The 18,459-nt window shown below is 36.3% G+C and overlaps 2 protein-coding genes across 2 annotated transcripts; one reads left to right on the top strand and one right to left on the bottom strand.

Annotated features, from left to right (window-relative positions):
• Positions 1 to 162: 162 nt before the first annotated feature.
• Positions 163 to 6,522, bottom strand: wnt10b (wingless-type MMTV integration site family, member 10b). The gene is made up of 4 exons (XM_056448943.1): positions 6,325 to 6,522; positions 4,748 to 5,010; positions 2,657 to 3,108; positions 163 to 1,088 (listed from the first exon to the last, which is right to left on the bottom strand). Exons 1-4 carry the CDS (start codon positions 6,396 to 6,398, stop codon positions 594 to 596), a joined length of 1,284 nt encoding a protein of 427 aa, XP_056304918.1. The 5' UTR covers positions 6,399 to 6,522; the 3' UTR covers positions 163 to 593.
• Positions 6,523 to 10,388: 3,866 nt separating this feature from the next.
• Positions 10,389 to 16,718, top strand: wnt1 (wingless-type MMTV integration site family, member 1). Its single transcript, XM_056448944.1, has 5 exons — positions 10,389 to 10,991; positions 11,582 to 11,687; positions 13,694 to 13,947; positions 14,659 to 14,924; positions 16,212 to 16,718. The coding sequence occupies exons 1-5, from the start codon at positions 10,982 to 10,984 to the stop codon at positions 16,701 to 16,703; spliced, it is 1,128 nt and encodes a 375-aa protein (XP_056304919.1). The 5' UTR covers positions 10,389 to 10,981; the 3' UTR covers positions 16,704 to 16,718.
• The last annotated feature ends 1,741 nt before the right edge of the window (positions 16,719 to 18,459 follow it).

Raw genomic sequence — 18,459 nt, 5'->3', positions numbered from 1 at the left:
AAACAGCACTGAGAAGTTCCCTTCAATTATCACAACCATTGATTCTTTATGATCAATGCAGGCAAAGATCTCAAAAGTTGCAAGATACAGTGTTTTGGAAACCTCAACCCTACTAGGATGGCATTTCAACATCGATAATAATTACGACATTATCCCACATGATCTTCTCGAAGATTTGACCAAGTATGGAATATACATTAAGTGCACTTTTGAAAATGTAAAAAACAAAAGGCAGTGCCTGTATTTCACAGGAATAATTTGTTCCTGCTGTTGTGACTTTGGAGGAGTGCAGTAGCGTTTGGGCCATTTGCTTGGTTCTGGAGGCTGAAGATTCCAAGCAAGGAAGAAAAAAATAAGACAAATGACATGAGTCACCTCCTCCTCAATCTCTGACTTGGCATTTCGAGAATAACAACAGCAACACGACGCAAATAGATCCCAGATGAAGGAGGTTAAAAGTAGAAGAGAAACGGATAAACAGACACACTGTGGGAGAGCAAAACGCATTTGCAGTCACATTCGATATGACAGGGTACAGGTTGTTGCCTCCCGGTCCAAAAAACCAAATGGGGATTTGGATGAAGGTGTGTTGTTCACTTGCACACATTAACCCACTCTGTGACCTTGCACTCCTCGCAGAGCACGTAGCAGCACCAGTGGAAGCGGCAGTGGCAGCGTTCACTGCGTGCCTGTTTCAGGATGTTGTGTCCGCGGCCGCAGCACAGTGACCCACAGCCGTCCATACCTGGGCTGCTTTTGTTGCAGATCCGCCCCTGCGTTCCCAGCGAATCCACTGCAGGCTCGCGGTCGCAGAAGTCAGGTGATTTCTCGAAGTACACTAACTCACGTGAGATACTGCGCCTCCGCTGGCCTCGGAGCAGATCTGAGCCAGTGCTCCCACCTGTTCGAGAGTTGAACACTCCGTTGTTTTTGTTCTGCGAGTTTATGAAGATGGCAGTCAGAAATTTCTCCCGCAGCAGGGATCCCACAAGCCGGAATTCAGGAGAAACGTACCAGCAGGTCTTGAACTGGCAGCTGCCTGATGTGCCATGGCACTTGCACTTTCTTCTCATGTTGTCAGTGACTACCTGTCGAAGTTAAAAACATAATGACATGAATATAGTGTGTGAAGTTAATTACATACGATTACATCCATCTTCATCTGTTTCCTATTTACAAGTTTTTAAGTAATAATATAATACAGTGAACTGTAATTGGCAAAAATTGTATTTTTTTCACACCTTGAATTTATATTTGTGTACATTTTTTACAACATAAATGTTTTTTCACATTTAATGAATTTATTCATTCAGTTTCCTTCTGCTTAGTCCCTTTATTCATCAGAAATGAACCACCAACTTATCCAGCATATGTTTTACACAGCGGATGCCCTTCCAGCTGCAACCCAGTACTGGGAAACACCCATAGACACTCAGACACACTCATACACTACACTACAGCCAATTCAGTTTTATTCGGTGAGAATTACAGAGGGGTTTGTAGGGGGTTGAACCCCATAATTAATGCTCCCCCCCAACCCCCCCCCCCCCCTGAAGGAGGTCAAAACCAGATGTATGGGGGGGGGGGGGTCAGTTCTTTAATACTGAGAAATATTTCACTCTGATCTGTATTTTAAATAACAATGTTAATAATGAAAATAATAGATAATATAAATATACATTTGTCCACCCCTATAATGGTTCAAACCATTGTTAATGCATAATTGTGCCAATCAGTGTAATTACGCAGACAGATCTAGAGCACCAATAGACATTGTGTTCACAAGACTTTGTTTTCACGTAAAATAGGTGTTAGCCTGAAAATAAAATCAAATTAGACACATAGTTTGTAGTTTAACCTACAGTAACATCTGAATCAGCAGGGGCAAGACAAAAACTGCGGACATTTTTTGCTATTTCTGCTGAGAATTTAGTAAAAAATCTGCGGATTTATGCGAAATTATTTTGGGAGTATCATAACTAAAAACTTAACATATGAAAACAAATTATAATAGAACAGAAAATATGAATTTACAAACTGTAATGTAAATAAATACTATGAACATTTTCTTATTACTATAATTATTCACAATAATACTAGTTAAACTAATTTAAAAACTGAATAAATATAAATTTACCCAAGTAAATACATAGACTCAGTAATGGGCTAAAAATCTGCGGATCTGAGGGTGGAGATTCCGTGTGGCCTACTTATTAGAGAAAAAGTCAGAATACAATAAATATCCCTCAAAACCCTGAAAACTTAAATACATCTTATTAATAAACTAGATGTAATTATAAGTAAATACATAACTGACTGAAGCATGTATTACACAAACACAAACAGTTGACAAACGAGTGACCCCCCTGATCATCAATGTTTAATTCGCACACTGTCTGTACTGCATGTCTTTGGACTGTGGGGGAAACCGGAGCACCCGAAAGAAAACCCACGTGAACACGGGTAGAACATGCAAACTCCACAAATGTCAACTAGCTCAACTGGGACTCGAACCAGCGACCTAACCACTGAGCTACCCTGTTGCCATTTAATGGATAATTCATTTTAAAAAAAAAAAGGGGTTTTATCATATCATCTTATCACACAACTGTCTTATTCAGTACCAATTATCAGATATTATTTTTTAGAACCCCACCTGTCTGCCCACTCTGTTATTATGAATCCTCATGCGAGCGTGTATATCACGAGGAGATCCTCTGGAATCCAACCAATCTCTAGAAAAGCGAACACCAAAACGGATATCATGACTGCAGCCTCCCCACTCCCAGGTGTCCTGCATCATCGTGACCTCATCCGGCAAGGGCTTGAGGAGACTCATGGGGTGGGCCGAGCGGAGGTTGGCAGGAAGGCTGCCGTGGAGTGAGCTGAGCTCAGGTGTGTTTTCTCCTGCACCTGCTAAAGACACCCCGCTCCTCTGAAATGTTTGAAGCTGGAGCTGGGTTAACTTGAGACGAATTTTATCGTCATCCAGGCGTCGTTTAGCCTCACAGCCGCATCCACGCAACTTACCGAGGCTGCAGGCTGAAGCCACCGAGTGCACGACTCCTGCAGCCAGCAGCGACAGCGAGAAGGCACTCTCTCGAAAACCTGTGATGAAACAAAGCTTTATATTTACTTTGACTACATTTTTTTAATTGGAATATTGCAGTCATTATTATTTTAAATGATTTAGCCATTCTATGCATATATTTTAATATTATTATTATCATTTATGTGGCCTCTTAATCTTTAAAAACCTCTCCAACACAGTCTTATGGCAATTTATGACGTTTTATGTTTAAACAAATTTGTATGAAAACCATTATAAGAGTGTGTTCCAATATTGTAGTCCACTGTTTTAATCGCTTAAAGGTCACCTATTTTACCTCTTTTTAAAGATTTAAGATAAGTCGTTATGTCTCCAGAATGTGTCTGTAAAGTTTCAGCTTAAAACACCCATCAGATTATTTATTATACCTTTCAGAATATTGGATAATCTGCTCTAAACAATATGTAGCTGTTTTTGTTGTCTGTGAGTTTAATGCTAGTTCTCCCCACCCACTGCTCCCACGTGCCTGTCAGAGTGTGCCTCAGTCTCCGCCTTGGCTGCGTCAGATAAACAGCACAGTGACAGACATGAAGGAAGCCGACCTCACGTAACGTTTGTGAGAAATACTACAGTAAGAACTTTCCCAATGATTATTTGATGTATTTGTTGTGGAGTTAATTCAAGCCTTTCTGCAACGATGAGTCACACACAATGTCGTTACAAAGTTCACGCACACACAGACCCACGTTTGCACTGTTTTTGCTCACATTTGATGATGACTGATGATCACAGAGAGCTGAACAGATCTTTTAATCCCAGTTGCTTTGTGCACGTCCTGTCTTGTTGATATGATTATACACATTACTACAGAGACATGTAAATACGTGGCTGTCAGTCAAATCGGTGGTCGGGGAAACCGCATTCCTACATCACGTTGCGGTGGGCCTCAAAATGGGAGGGATTTGGATCCTATTTTAACGTCAGGAAATTTCCAAAAAGAGACTTGTTGTCTTATCACCCCAATATGACTGTGGACACACTGTACCTACACACAGTTCTGTCCAAACAGCTTACAAAAGATGATTTTCATCATAGGTGCCCTTTAATAGTTTTAAAGTTAGATTCTAACTGGCTGGTAATGTTTTTTATTCATCAGATGGATGCAAAACTCTTAAATTTATTTTAAAAAATGTATTGCATATTGAAAAGCTGCAATTGTTTTATTCAGCCAATGTTAAGGTTAAATCGATTAGTCTTCCATAGGAGAAATGTGTCTTGAAAATCAAGACAAATCAGAATTGTGAGATTATAATGCCGTTCCTCTGTGCTGGATTTCTAACAGTCATGGTCTAGACTGATTCCAATAGTCTTTTAAATGAAGACCAGTTTTCAAAACTTTACTGTTATCATTATAGTTATCGTCCTTGGTCTGAATGTGCCTTTCCACTACAAACAAAGCTGCTAAGAGAGTAAACACAGTCTTTAAAAACTGAAGCAGCTGGTGAGATTATCTATAATGATCATTATCTAAAATCTCATAAAAGATGTTTTCCATGGTGCACAGTGTTACACAGTGACTCAATGCTGATATTTTCCATCTTTGGCCAATGTAGCATTTCAATGCCTGGATTATGACTGTATTGGCTCTCTACAAGTTCAGCTTCAGCACTTCCCATGCCCCTTTTGCCATCCACTCACCCCTGTTGAGAATGGCACTCTGATGGGGCAACTTGCCATGGTTCTCCAGGGAGGAGCAGTTCCAGCGCTGGTCTCTGAGCTGGTGCTGGCATTCGTGAATAGCAACCTGAATGCCCTGCAGAGCAGAGGCTGTGACATCAGGGCTGCGCACACACAAACGCATCTGTTTTTTGGTCAGGCCTGCCAGTCGTAAACACACTGCGTTGGGGGTAAGCACTGGCTCTCCTGCCACCTTCAGGCCGAGGATGTCATTGCCCAGTACCCTGAGAAAGGAGAAAATTAATTTTATAGCAGTGATATCATTATGAAGTAACACTCGGTGCAGTAAATATTGCAGAAGGCTGGTGTTACTTAGCATCACATGTGGTCTTTTTAGAAATGACTCGCATATGTGAAGAAATTATGACAACGATTGAATGAATTCAGTCATTAACGAGAAGCAGGGAAAATATTGTAACAGGCACGGATGGTTTTATGGTGCCATATTCATTTTAAATAATAAGATCAATACACGCTTACTGGAACATTTTAGATATGGCAGAGAAAAAGTGACAAATTCTAGTGCTTTTTATATCAGCACTTGGAAACAGTTGTGCGCTTAAGTGGCCTGACACTCAAACAAGGCTGTGACCTTGCAAGAAAACATCTATGAATATTCAGACGCCCTGGTTTCTATCAGTGTCTTGGCATGCCTGAGGACAATCTGATGAGAAAATGACTATATGGAAAAGATTTGTGGGAAGTATTATATCCAAATCATAACACGCTGGTGTTAATAAATACATTATGCCCATTAAGTGTTCAAAAAAAGAGTAGAACACCCATAACCACACATTTTCACAACTTTTACAGTGAGACTATTCTTTTTTTTTCCCTTGCCACACTAGTTTTTAATCAAGTATCACTAAGAAAAGTACTAATAACCATCACTAGAAACTAACAAGTAGACTACCAGCAAGAATTGGATTACATAATTAATATTTGAATGATATATTCCCATTTATTCAATGACAAACAATTGAAGTTTATAGTAGCACATAGCCAATACGTAGGTTACTAGACACAAGTAGTCAACATTTGAAGTGGATTAAAACCTTTCATCAAAGTTGTTCTAAATCTACTGAACAACACCCATTCCTGTAGGAGAATTTTGTCAAATATTTTGAGCCACTTATAATGTTGACTAATGTATATTGGAATACTTAACAGTATTAATTTTTACAATACAAATACAAGTAACATTAAAATAGATAGTCTAATATACTAGCAGCTGTGCTGGGTAACCTGAAAGTGTTTTGTGAATTGCCCTAAAGTGGCACATTGCCTAAAGTGGGACAACTACACTGTAGTGATTGTATCTCCCAAAATATACATGAATGCCAATGTGCAAGTCCTGCTAGAACCAACAAAGCTACAAACATTAGACCTTAGATGTCCCCCTTTAGGGCAATTCGAGATGTAAATCATGCAAATTATATTTTGAGGCATCATACCTCATATCAGTCACCAGGCTTTCAAAACAAACAGCTGATTAACTTCAGCAGATCTCGTGAACGCGCTTCCACCTTTCTACTTACGTGAACGCAGGTGACAGAAGCGCAGCAGTCACAATCAGGACTCGTCCCAAACACTGTCTGTGGGGTAACTCCATTGCGCCGAACGCTTTTCTCGACGGGACATTAAAACACCTGTGGGATCGCTTTAACGACGAACTGGAAATGACTTGAATTGTTTGTGTGAGGAGCGGGGAGTTGAGCAAGCAGCATTTGATGAAGCTTGGGACTGGAGCGTGTATGTCACTGAGGAGGAGGAGGAGGGGGCGCCGTCAGGGTGGGCAAACATCGCCTCGGGCGCTTGTTTTTAAACACGAACGGTGTAAAAGTAGGCCTGTCAAACTTTACGTGTTGCTAAAACTGAATGTGATTATTGTGGCGTCTGTCTAATAGTTGGCGAGTGTGCATGTTTAATAAGACAAACATGTCATTAACAAACCGGTTTTAGGTTATTTTTAGTGGAAAACAAACACCGTGCCGTAATAATGACAAAAGTATAGCATTGACCAAAAGTCAGATTTTTATGTGCAATAAGAATTAAGAATTGTTAAATCACAATATAATTATTTATTAATTATTATCATGCAATTTTAATTATTAGGCTAACTATTCCATTATACTACATGCAAAATAGTTTTAAATAAGGATATTTTTTTCTTTTGGTTTTTGGGCTACATTAATAGATAGGCTATAGCCTATAGAGCACTATTTATTTGTCTATACACGTCTTGAGTTATGTATTGCATTCTGGGATGCTGTTTTTGAAAGACACCCAAAATTATGCCAGAATTGTAATATTAGAAAAATTGATTATTGGTTAAATAGTAAAAGTTTGCATATTGGCAAGTATATAAGCACATAAAAATATTTAGTAAGTAGCCAAAAATAATAATATCCAATTTCTTCTAGGAAAGAAAGCAAAGTAGGGTAAGCAAATAAGACAATAAGTAAAGGTTCCCCTCCTAGTCAAACAGTTATTATGCATGTACTTTCTGATCACGAGTGCGAAACAATCTAGTATAATTAAATGTTATTAGACAGAAACATTGCAAACAATTTCAATGGCCAGTATACAAACCTGAGTATACAGCCTAGTGTACAACTTAGTGACGCGTTCATGCACTTGTTTAGAAATACTTGACATTTGCTGTAGGCTATGCGCATTCTTTGCATTTTTTTTTTTAATTGTTTTTACAGTACAGTATTTGACCTGTCTTCACTGCTTGTGAAAAGGCATTTTGCTCCCTCGCAAAAATGTATGCCAACTCTAAAGTAAAATAAAAGTCATTCATATAAACTACAATAAGCGGGGCAGCAGCAGCAGGCAGGCGTGCGGCTCTTCTGGAACAATGCGAGGTGCGTGTGCGCGTTCATGAGTTCGCCCTTCCTCCCACTTCGAATCAGTTCAACAGTTCACCGTGCAGTGACGTTTCACTTTAATTAGGCCCACATTCATCATTTCCCCCGACACTCTTAATGAGAAGCCTTTGCTGACTGTTGCTGGAGATAGCCTAGAGCACTACTGGAAAATAGACTTATTTCGTTTGTTTGTCTATACACGTCTGAGTTTGTGCGTGTAATTAGTCCCATAACTGACCATGATGGAGAGCTTTTTGTCAAGGCTCAATGAAAGCGATACGCAATTACATAGCGGGCCAACAAATTATGCATAATGCACGTAATAATTTTGTCCAATAAGCAATCTGTCAGTGTATTTCTTTTTTTCTTTTCTTTTTTTTTTTTGCAAGCTGCAACGTTGAGACGTGATGATATGACTCAAAAAGACTTGAACATAGAAGTATTAATAAACCAGAATATTTAGGGCATTAGCAGTTTACAAGATTAAAGGATTATCGTGCTGGTGGTCAGCTATGCACTTTGCGCAGCAGGTGTAAAAACTCTTTAAGTGACCCTAGAAGGCGCATCTTGCTTCTTATCTTTATTAATATTACCATTAACAGTAGTAGAATCAGGATTAACGTCATGAAATTGAGTTAAATCCATTCGTAACACGGAATCCTGACAACAGTTCTTGGTTTTCGGGCTAATCACCTTCTATTCTCGAAGATCAATTCTTGTATTGGAGCTAATCACCTCTATTCCTCTTCTTAAGCTCTGGCAACGAAAAGTGCATTAGCATTTTGCCATGGCGTGTATATCTAAGTGGCTTAAAAAGTGATTTGAAGTTGATTTGTATATAAAAGGCGTCCCTTTAACCGGATTGGCGCTAATCTGCGGCGCATCGCATGAGTGTTTCAGGAAAACCTGTTTAAGATCCTTCAAGAGTATAAGAGCAGGCTAAGCCTAGAAAAGCAGCCCTCATTAAATACCACTAACAAAAGCGCACTTCCTTCAGTTAGCCATTTACTTCAATCCCTCGAAGGAAAAAAGTGCTCTCTTTCTTTCTGATGCTTTCAAGGCGACATCAAACACCTTATATGTGCCTAAAATACGTCGATTTAATATTTGCCAATCGCTCATAATTCTTTGTGCAGACGATACCATAAATGTATGGAGTCAAATCTGACAGCAAGATAATATTTGATTCGTGCTTTACTGACCATATGCGATCAAGGGAGGTCTGCGGTCCAGATGGTGAACAGTTTTATCTCGACTTTTTCTACTCTGGTGTCACGTTTTAAGATTAAATCCGTGGAGTTATTTATCGGTAACGATTTATTATTATACTCCTCTGAAATCTGAGAAAATAGTTATTTGAGTGTTGTAACACGAAGGTAGTTATTAATGTAATTAGGAGAATGCAGCAGGGGTTACATTAATAATAGCAAATATAATAGCCTACATAAAGGTTCGTAAGATTAATTTTGAGGTTACAGGTAACAGTGTTTGTTGTGGTTATCATTTGTTTTTATTACTAGAATTATAGATGTTTAAAATGAAATACCATCATTAGTGAACAAATGAATTTGATTATCAATAAATGACTGTGTATAGCTTGAAATGTTCAAGTGATCTTTATAACGCAAGGCAAGAGCTCTAATTAAATTAATTAATTTCTAAAAGCAAGTAAATATGAAAACACAGTGTTAAATAAAGGTTCTTTACTGCCATCAGGTTCCATGATTTCTTCATGAAACCTTTCTATCACACAAAGTGTTACATCAACTCCTGAAGAGTAAATGTTGAACTGGCATTTATGGTTTAAGAACCTCATGGATTCATGGAAAGACTTTTTCACACTGTACTCTTTAACAATGTAAAGTTTTCCAAACAAAAGGTTTTTATGATTCTATTACCAAATAGTTCGTTAATAGTTTTCTAACAATGTAAAGAAAAGTTTCCACTATAAAGAATGTTTTGTCGAATGTAAAAGGTTCTGTGGATGTTGAAGGTTATTCAATGCCAATAATAATAATAATAATAATAATAATAATAATAATAATAATAATAATAATAATAAACTTTAAATAGTTCAGGCACTTAAATGTTCTTTGTGGAACCACATGGTTCCTCTACATTGCCACAAAGCACCCTTTTTAGTAATTTAATATAAATGAAAAAAGTTTCTTTAGACTTCCAGTAAGAATAATTGTCCTTTTAAGAACCGTTCACTAAAAGGTTTATTTTGGAATCCAAACTGGTTCTTCTGTGGCATTGCTTTGAAAACCTCCATCTAATCTTTGTTTTCAAGGGAGTACACCAAGCACGCTCATGACAGGCTAAAAAGGTTAAAGACTTATGCTACTGGTACTACAAAAAATAAATATATAATAAAAATTACATAAACAAATACATAAATGTTACATTATCCGGCCAATTCTCTTGTAAAACGAGACACCGGCGCAGCATTAATCACTGTCCTCGTGTCTTTAATATCTTCCTTTTTATTTAACCTCATTTTTTTCCACCATAATTACAGCATGACGTCTCCACTTGATGTGCTTTATTTAGGCTAAACACTAAAAACGGGTGAGTGCAGACTCAGAGCGCATGCATGGACACCTATAAAAACATTTTTACGCGCAAGAGGGAGGAGACGCAGTTAACGGAGTAATGCATGCATGTACTCCGGGTAAAAAGGCCAGTTTAAGATGTTTTATATTCGCCTACTGTAACCGTGGAGCGACACAATCCACACAGAGGGAACTGAAGAAACAAACGGCGCGCGCGCACACACACACCCGCTACAATGAGAAGGAATAAATCCGCGCTGCATATACGGACGGAAGGCGCCTGAAGGGGCTGCATTTTAGATGATTTCGCTTGAATGTACCTGAGGAATCTCTGGACCAGGATTACAAAATGATATGTAATTTAAAGCGCCTATAACGGATCTTTTCTTCATCTCCTCTCCTTTATTTCGGGTTTTGCCTCCTGTATTCATTGTGCCCAATGAGAAGAATTAAGCTATCCCTCCATTCAGTTCCACTCAAAAGGAGGGAGGAAAAAAAACAGAGGGAGATGAGAGCAGCAAATCCCTTTTTTATTCATCTTGTAGCGTTCAATAAGTGAACAATGTGTCGCCTATCAGTCACCGAGGGGATCAGGTCTACGGGACTGTCCCACGCGCTCAGTGCTGTGAGCAGAGCATCACTAACACACAGACTGTAAGAGCAGCAGCAGCAGCAGCAGTTGCGCTGGCATCCCATCCAGGACCCTTTCTGTGATTCAACACTGATTTTATGAATAAACGCTGACCAACGCTGTCGGGCGCACTGGAATGTGGAGTGGTAAGTGGATGCTTAATGGAAACAATTTGTTTTATATTTTCAATTTAAATGTCAAAAATAAATGTTATTTATAGTATCTTAAAACATTTCTTATGACGATGCATAAGCTGTATAGGCTACGTGATTCTTCATAAACTAAACATTTGTTGCGTTATAGGTCATTATAAAAATGTTAGTGGCATCTGTAAAGTTTGTTCTAAATGATAAACGTTTATGTTTTTTTTTTATTTTTAGGCTAATTTATATGTAAGATTACAGAACTTGCTCTTAGAATAAACTTTGTTTATTGGCATCGATGGTCCCATGCACCTTTAACATCATTACAACCTTTCCATTGCACGTCAGATTATTAAAGGGTTGTTGTCATTAACAGTATTTTGACATTCATTTAATACTTTAAACGCATATGCAACCGAAACTATATATTATATATCTTTATTCCTTTCATATTTGCTGAAAAATCTATTATGTTGTATAATGCCATTGCACTTTTGATTATGGTATCTGTTAAGATGTTAAATGGGCTTTATCTGACAGTGTGTATTGCGTGAATCTGATTTGAGGTTAATTGGTTAACTTTGCCCTTTCAGATATCATGCGGGTTCTCGCGTTGCTTCTCGCAGTTAAAGCGGCATGTGTCCTCCTGGTGTCCTCTCTCACCGGCACAGGGGCGGTCAACAACAGCGGCCGGTGGTGGTAAGAGACAACATGCCTTTAAAATATAAGCTTTACTCATATAGGACATAAATGATTTAGTGTGAACAACCAGTGCTCACAACCTGTATGGTGTGAAGCCTCTCAGAACGTGGAGAAGATTTATTGGCTTGCGTCATTAAGTGGTTAAAGTGAAATTGTCACTGCGTAAACAAACATATGCCAGCGGGCATCTGTGGAGCTGCCCAGATTATCCTTTTCATTTGAAAAAACAAAACAAAAACATTATGGACTATTATTGATAATATAAAGTAGGCTAGTACTTTGAAAAGGAATTGATTAAAACGGATAAGTCAAGCTCACTCACTAGATAAATCAATGGGAATCTAAATGTGTTTACTCGGAGCTACTGCTTGCGCTCTCTCTCTCTCTCTCTCTCCCTCCCTCTCTCGGTTTCTCTCTCTCTGTCATTTTGACAGTGTGGCTTGAACACGGGACAAAATTTTTCAATCCAATGTGGGATAAATTAAATGCGGATTTATTTTATGGCTGGGAGCAGTTCCTTTCCAGGTCGCTTTCAGGGTCGAATTCGTGTATTGTGCTCAGCATTCCGGAGTAGGTTAAATCTAGACACGACATATGAGCCAAAGCTGTGTGTGTATACGTCTCATAATGACGATGAAAAGGAAATTAAAAATACAATGATACACAAAGTAGAAAAGAATTATCAGTAGTTATCATCTTTAATCAATTTAAAACGTTGTAATTAGTTTTAGGTTATAAATAAGTCATAATGAACTGTATATATTGTATATAAAATAACAAAATAAAAATTATTAATATTATTAAAATAATTAATAAAAATAAATAATCAAATCCCATATATATATATATATATATATATATATATATATATATATATATATATATATATATATATATATATATATATATATATATATATATATATATATATATATATATATATATATATATATATTTAGCTTTTGCTTAATTTTAATTAATTATATAATTGTGTTTGTGTGTACACAGATATAAACAGTATACTAAATTACATCAAAATAACACATTTCAGTTTACTATTCTGTTAAATTTGTTCAGACAGATCAGAACAGATGTCTATAAGATTAAAAAATTACATTTCATATTTACTTATTCATTAATTTTCTTTTCGGCTTAGTCCCTTTAATAATCAGGGGCTGTCACAGCGGAATGAACCACCAACTTATCCAGCATATGACTTACGCAGCAGATGCCCTTCCAGCTGTAACCCATCATTGGGAAAATTTCATATTTATAATTTATACAAATATTTTATATATTTATACAAATATTTTATATATATATATATATATATATATATATATATATATATATATATATATATATATATATATATATATATATATATATATATATATATATATATATATATAAATAAATATATATATATATATATATATATATATATATATATATATATCTATATATATATATATATATATATATATAGTAATTTCTTTATTATTTATCACAATTTATATATTTTTTTATCTAATATTATATAATATATACGTGTTTTGTTCAGAATTAAAATTAAATTACTTAAAACTTAAAATTTTAAAGCTTTATTTAAATTTTTTAAAACATTATTAATTTTAAAGCTTTACAAATATGCAACTTGACATGACTGATAGTTTGGACATGTTTTCTCATATCCTACACAGCTAGCCATTTATAAACCTGACTACAATTCTACAACTGGGGGGAGGGGGGGGGGGTAAACATTTTATATTTTATTTGCTGTGATATCACATTCCAAAACTTCTAATAAATCAATACATTTTAAACAGGATATTTTACATTTCTAGATATCTGTTAGTGATTAAAGACAAACATCACTGTAAACATTACAAGAAAAAGCTCTAAAGCCCCTTGATCTTGGCTGACATAATTCTAGCATCTTCAAATGACAAATTACCTTTTTCCAACTTACGAAAGTCATGCCTTCTCTCTCTCTCCACTAGGGGTATAGTGAATGTGGCATCCTCGGGAAATCTCCTCACCAACTCTAAGAATGTGCAGCTGGTACTCGACCCAAGCCTGGCACTGTTAAGTCGCCGCCAGAGAAAACTGATCCGGCAAAACCCTGGCATCCTTCACGCAATTGCAGCAGGTCTGCATACAGCAATCAAAGAATGCAAATGGCAGTTTCGTAACCGCCGCTGGAACTGTCCTACTACCCACAGCCCCAATGTCTTTGGCAAAATTGTCAACCGAGGTGAGCATGGCTTCTAAAAGACGCATTATAAGTGATGTGTTCAATACTATTCATATCTCAAATACTGAAATGGGAACACAGAGAATTACAAAATCTGACACTGCAAGTGGATATAGTGAAAATGAAGTAATAGTTATCAGCGCAGTTCCCCAGTTGATTGATTATATTAGGAATTGCAAACATTGTATTATGAGTTTTCTAAAAAGTTAGGTTATTTGAAAATGTTATGTTTAAATATGCAAATGAGACATTCTTTAAATAAACAGAAACTTATTTGTATGAACTTGTGGCACAAAAATCTGATGATAAAATCAGATGGAAAATTGTTTTTTAAATTGACATATTAGAGTCAAATTTTGTATCAATTATAATTGAGGAAATACTGCAAATAGCAAGAAAAAATATATTTAAGAGAATAAAATGTGTATATATAATATAATTAGGCAAATTACATATTAACTTTCCTTTTGTAGATATTAATAAAACTTTTTAAGTCTGGAGAAATGGAGATTTATGGCTCAGTGCCAGAGAAAACCTGGAAAATTGAAATCTACAAACATAAAATCTACAAAAAAAAAAAGCTTTGTAAAAGAAACGATAGAAGTGTTTCTTTCCATTAGCCCAGAATGTAAAAAAAATGTCAGCTGTATTAAAAAACACTGTTTACCCACTAATATGATAGATTGTAAGTCGGTTTCATTATTTGATTAGGTTGCCGAGAGACTGCGTTTGTGTTTGCCATCACGAGTGCTGGTGTTACTCACGCCGTGGCTCGGTCCTGCTCTGAAGGAGCCATTGAGTCCTGCACCTGTGACTACCGGCGCCGGGGTCCTGGAGGGCCAGACTGGCACTGGGGAGGCTGCAGCGACAATGTGGAGTTTGGCAGGATGTTTGGACGAGAGTTTGTGGATTCCAGCGAGAGGGGCAGAGATCTACGCTATCTGACCAACCTGCACAACAATGAGGCAGGGCGAATGGTAAGACACTCCTTAAATAATCTAATTGCATCAGTGTAAATATTGTAACATTGCATATATACAGAATTATTAAATGTCTAGAATCTCTAAAATAAATATAGAAAAAGAGAGAATTATATATAATTTAAAACAATAGGTTATTTTATAATAAATAAAATAATACATATAATAAAATACATACATACACACATACATACACACACACACACACAAAGAGACAATATATGATATTATTATAAAATAATAATGACAAATTGTGAAACTTCTCAGTATATACTCTATATTATATATTAACTGTAATTTATTGATTAAGTTTTATGTTTATATATATACACACAACATTAGCATTAGTACTAAAGGGTCAAAAAATGAGTACCCCAAAGTTTATATGTTAGGGAAAAATATTAATAAAAAAAAAATGAAAAAAGGAGGAAGAAATCAAGAGAAACAAAAATATATAGTTGAAATTTTGTTATTAGTAATTTTTCTTTTACAATATTTCACTAGAATTTGAATGTATTATCTTTCAATTTCTAAAGATGTTCAGTGACTAAAATATTATTTTAATTCATACATCTGTGTAATACATCTGTTTTGTTCAAATGCACTAAATATATTGCCTATATTAACTGAGAAACGGATAAAAAAAAATTATTTTCAAAATGAGGTGTACTCATTTATGCGGAGCTCTCTATATTGATTTATATCTAATTTATTGATTACATCTCAGATCTATATATACACATATCTTCCCAAATGTCAGACCAACTAGCAGATTTACAGGCATTATTATTAATAATTTAAATAACAAAATTAATAATTAATAATGTTATTTTACGCTTAAACAGCAGAAGAGATCAGGGTTAGTGAGTTTATGCAATAGTTTTCTTCATAAATATACAAATATCAATCCAAATTAGAAAACAGACTTTCAATAGAAATGTTTCAATATTTATGCATGTTTCAATATATATATATGTTTCAATATAAATACGTTTGGTAACACTTTATTTTGATGGTCCATTTGAGTATTAGCAGACTGTCTGCTTAATATCTGCTGGTACTGCTCCTTCAACAGACATTTAACTGACTATAAGAAACTTTGTAAGTACATGTCAACTTACACTAACCCTACCCTTAACCCCAACCTAACAGTCTACTTATAATCGAATGACATTTAGTTGCCATGTGGATGCAATGTAACTTAAATTCAACAAACAGACCATCAAAATAAAGTGTGACCATACAGTTAAATCCATTATATTAATTTTCTCTCCTCCCTTTCAGACGGTCGCATCAGAGATGCAGCAGGAGTGCAAGTGTCACGGGATGTCTGGATCCTGCACTGTGCGAACATGTTGGATGAGACTTCCCAGCTTCCGTGTAGTGGGAGATTACCTGAAGGACCGTTTTGACGGCGCATCCCGAGTTGTGTACGCCAACAAAGGCAGCAACCGCGCATCCCATCGAGCAGATCCCCGACACCTGGAACCAGAAAACCCAGCGCATAAACTCCCTTCATCTCGGGACCTCGTCTACTTTGAAAAATCACCTAACTTCTGTTCCTACAATGGCAAAACTGGAACACACGGCACATCGGGACGTACCTGCAACAGTTCATCGCCAGCACTGGACGGGTGTGAGCTGCTGTGCTGTGGAAGGGGATACAAGACTCGAATGGAGCAGGTCACCGAAAGATGCCACTGTACTTTCCACTGGTGCTGCCATGTGAGCTGCCTCAACTGCACCAGCACGCAGACTGTCCATCAGTGTCTATGAGGAGCAAACACAACCAACTCACAAACTGAAGTTGAAGGCTTCCAAATTGGGTATAGAAATGGGCCCTTGAGGTGACCCTGGGTTCTCAGCTCCTGCCCTGGAGGAGTTTTACATGTCTTTCCTATCTGAAACACATGCTTCAGTTCATGAAGCTAACAGCTAATGTGTGAATGTTCTGAATCTGGGGTGGTAAATAGGGAGGGCTACAAAATGTGCTGTTGAGAGCTGCAGTGATAGACTACAGGTTCAAAGTTTGGAATAATGCATATTTAAAATATATATATATATTTTTAACATTATGTTTATTGGGTTTTTCCAAGTTAAACACAAAGTACAAAAAAGTTATGTTCAAAGTTATAATATAAATAGATCTTTCATCCCCAAACATACTACCATATACATGGCCCAAACCTCCAACCCATAGTGCCACAAATAAACCATGAACAAAATTCAACAAGAAAACATAAAAAAAAGTTAGGTTCTAAGCATTCTGTCCTTTTATACCCAAGTTAGAAATGATAAGATTGACATAAGATAACACTTCTTTAATCCACATGGAAGTAGAAAGGGGTTTAAAATCCTTCAATCTCAAAGTTATACATTTTATGGCTGCTAGTAGGGCTAATCTGACAAATGAATGCTTTGTTGATCTAAGTAGTGTATCATCTCCTAAGAAGGTAAGTCTAGGCTTTCTAGGCACATGAGTACCTCCAACTCCGGCAATAATCTCTAAGACCTCTTTCCACTATTATGTCGGGGCAAGACCATAGCATACAGTTGAAGTCAGAATTAATAGCCCCCCTTTGATTTAAAAAAAAAACAAAAAAAAAAAAAAATCCATATTATGTTTAAAAGAGAAAGGAATTTTTCACAGTATGTCTGATAATATTTTTTCTTCTGGAGAAAGTCTTATTTGCTTTATTTCGACTATAATAAAAGCAGTTTTCTTAAAGCCATTTTTAAGGTCAAAAATATTAGCCCCTTTAAGCAAATTTTTTTTTTCAATAGTCTACAGAACAAACCATCAATATACCCTAACCTGCCTAGATAACCTAATTAACCTTGTTAAGCCTTAAAATGTCACTTTAAGCTGTATAGAAGTATCTTGAAAAATATCTAGTCAAATATTATTTACTAATTTAAAAATCTTCTCTCCGTTAAATGGGGAAAAATAAACAGGGGTGCTAATAATTCAGGGGGCTAATAATTCTGACTTCAACTGTATGTAGGAGAGTCCCTCTATCTAAAATAAGTAATTCAGTGAAATCAGTACTACTGTTTTATAGCCATTTCAAAAGACATCACTCCAGTCTTCAGAGTCAACATGATACTTCAGAAATAATGCTAATATGCTGAAATTCACCAAATATTAGAATATTGACCAAATCAGGATATTAGATTGATCAATACAGGGTCATGTGACATGGAACACTGGAGAAACAGCTGCTTGAATGTTGATAGATACATCTATTTTCACCTTATTTTCAAATCCAGCCTAGGTAAACACAATAGGGTTTTCTTAAAAACTTTTATCTAATTATTCCAAACTTTGGACCTGTAGTGTAGAGGAATGAACAAACATGTTCAGTTTTAGCAAGTAATTTGAGAAAAAGGAGCTTGAACCAACATGCTCACCAAGTAGGCAAACATATTCAATGTATTAACTACTGAGAAAAGCTCAAAAGTTCACCTGTGGAGCTGTCAGGTTATGGTAGGCTTCACAAAACACAAAATTTCCGTCATGTTACTACAGTAT

Source organism: Danio aesculapii, chromosome 23, assembly GCF_903798145.1.
Source record: "Danio aesculapii chromosome 23, fDanAes4.1, whole genome shotgun sequence".
NCBI lineage: Eukaryota > Metazoa > Chordata > Actinopteri > Cypriniformes > Danionidae > Danio > Danio aesculapii.
This window is presented reverse-complemented; position numbering and strand designations above follow the sequence as displayed.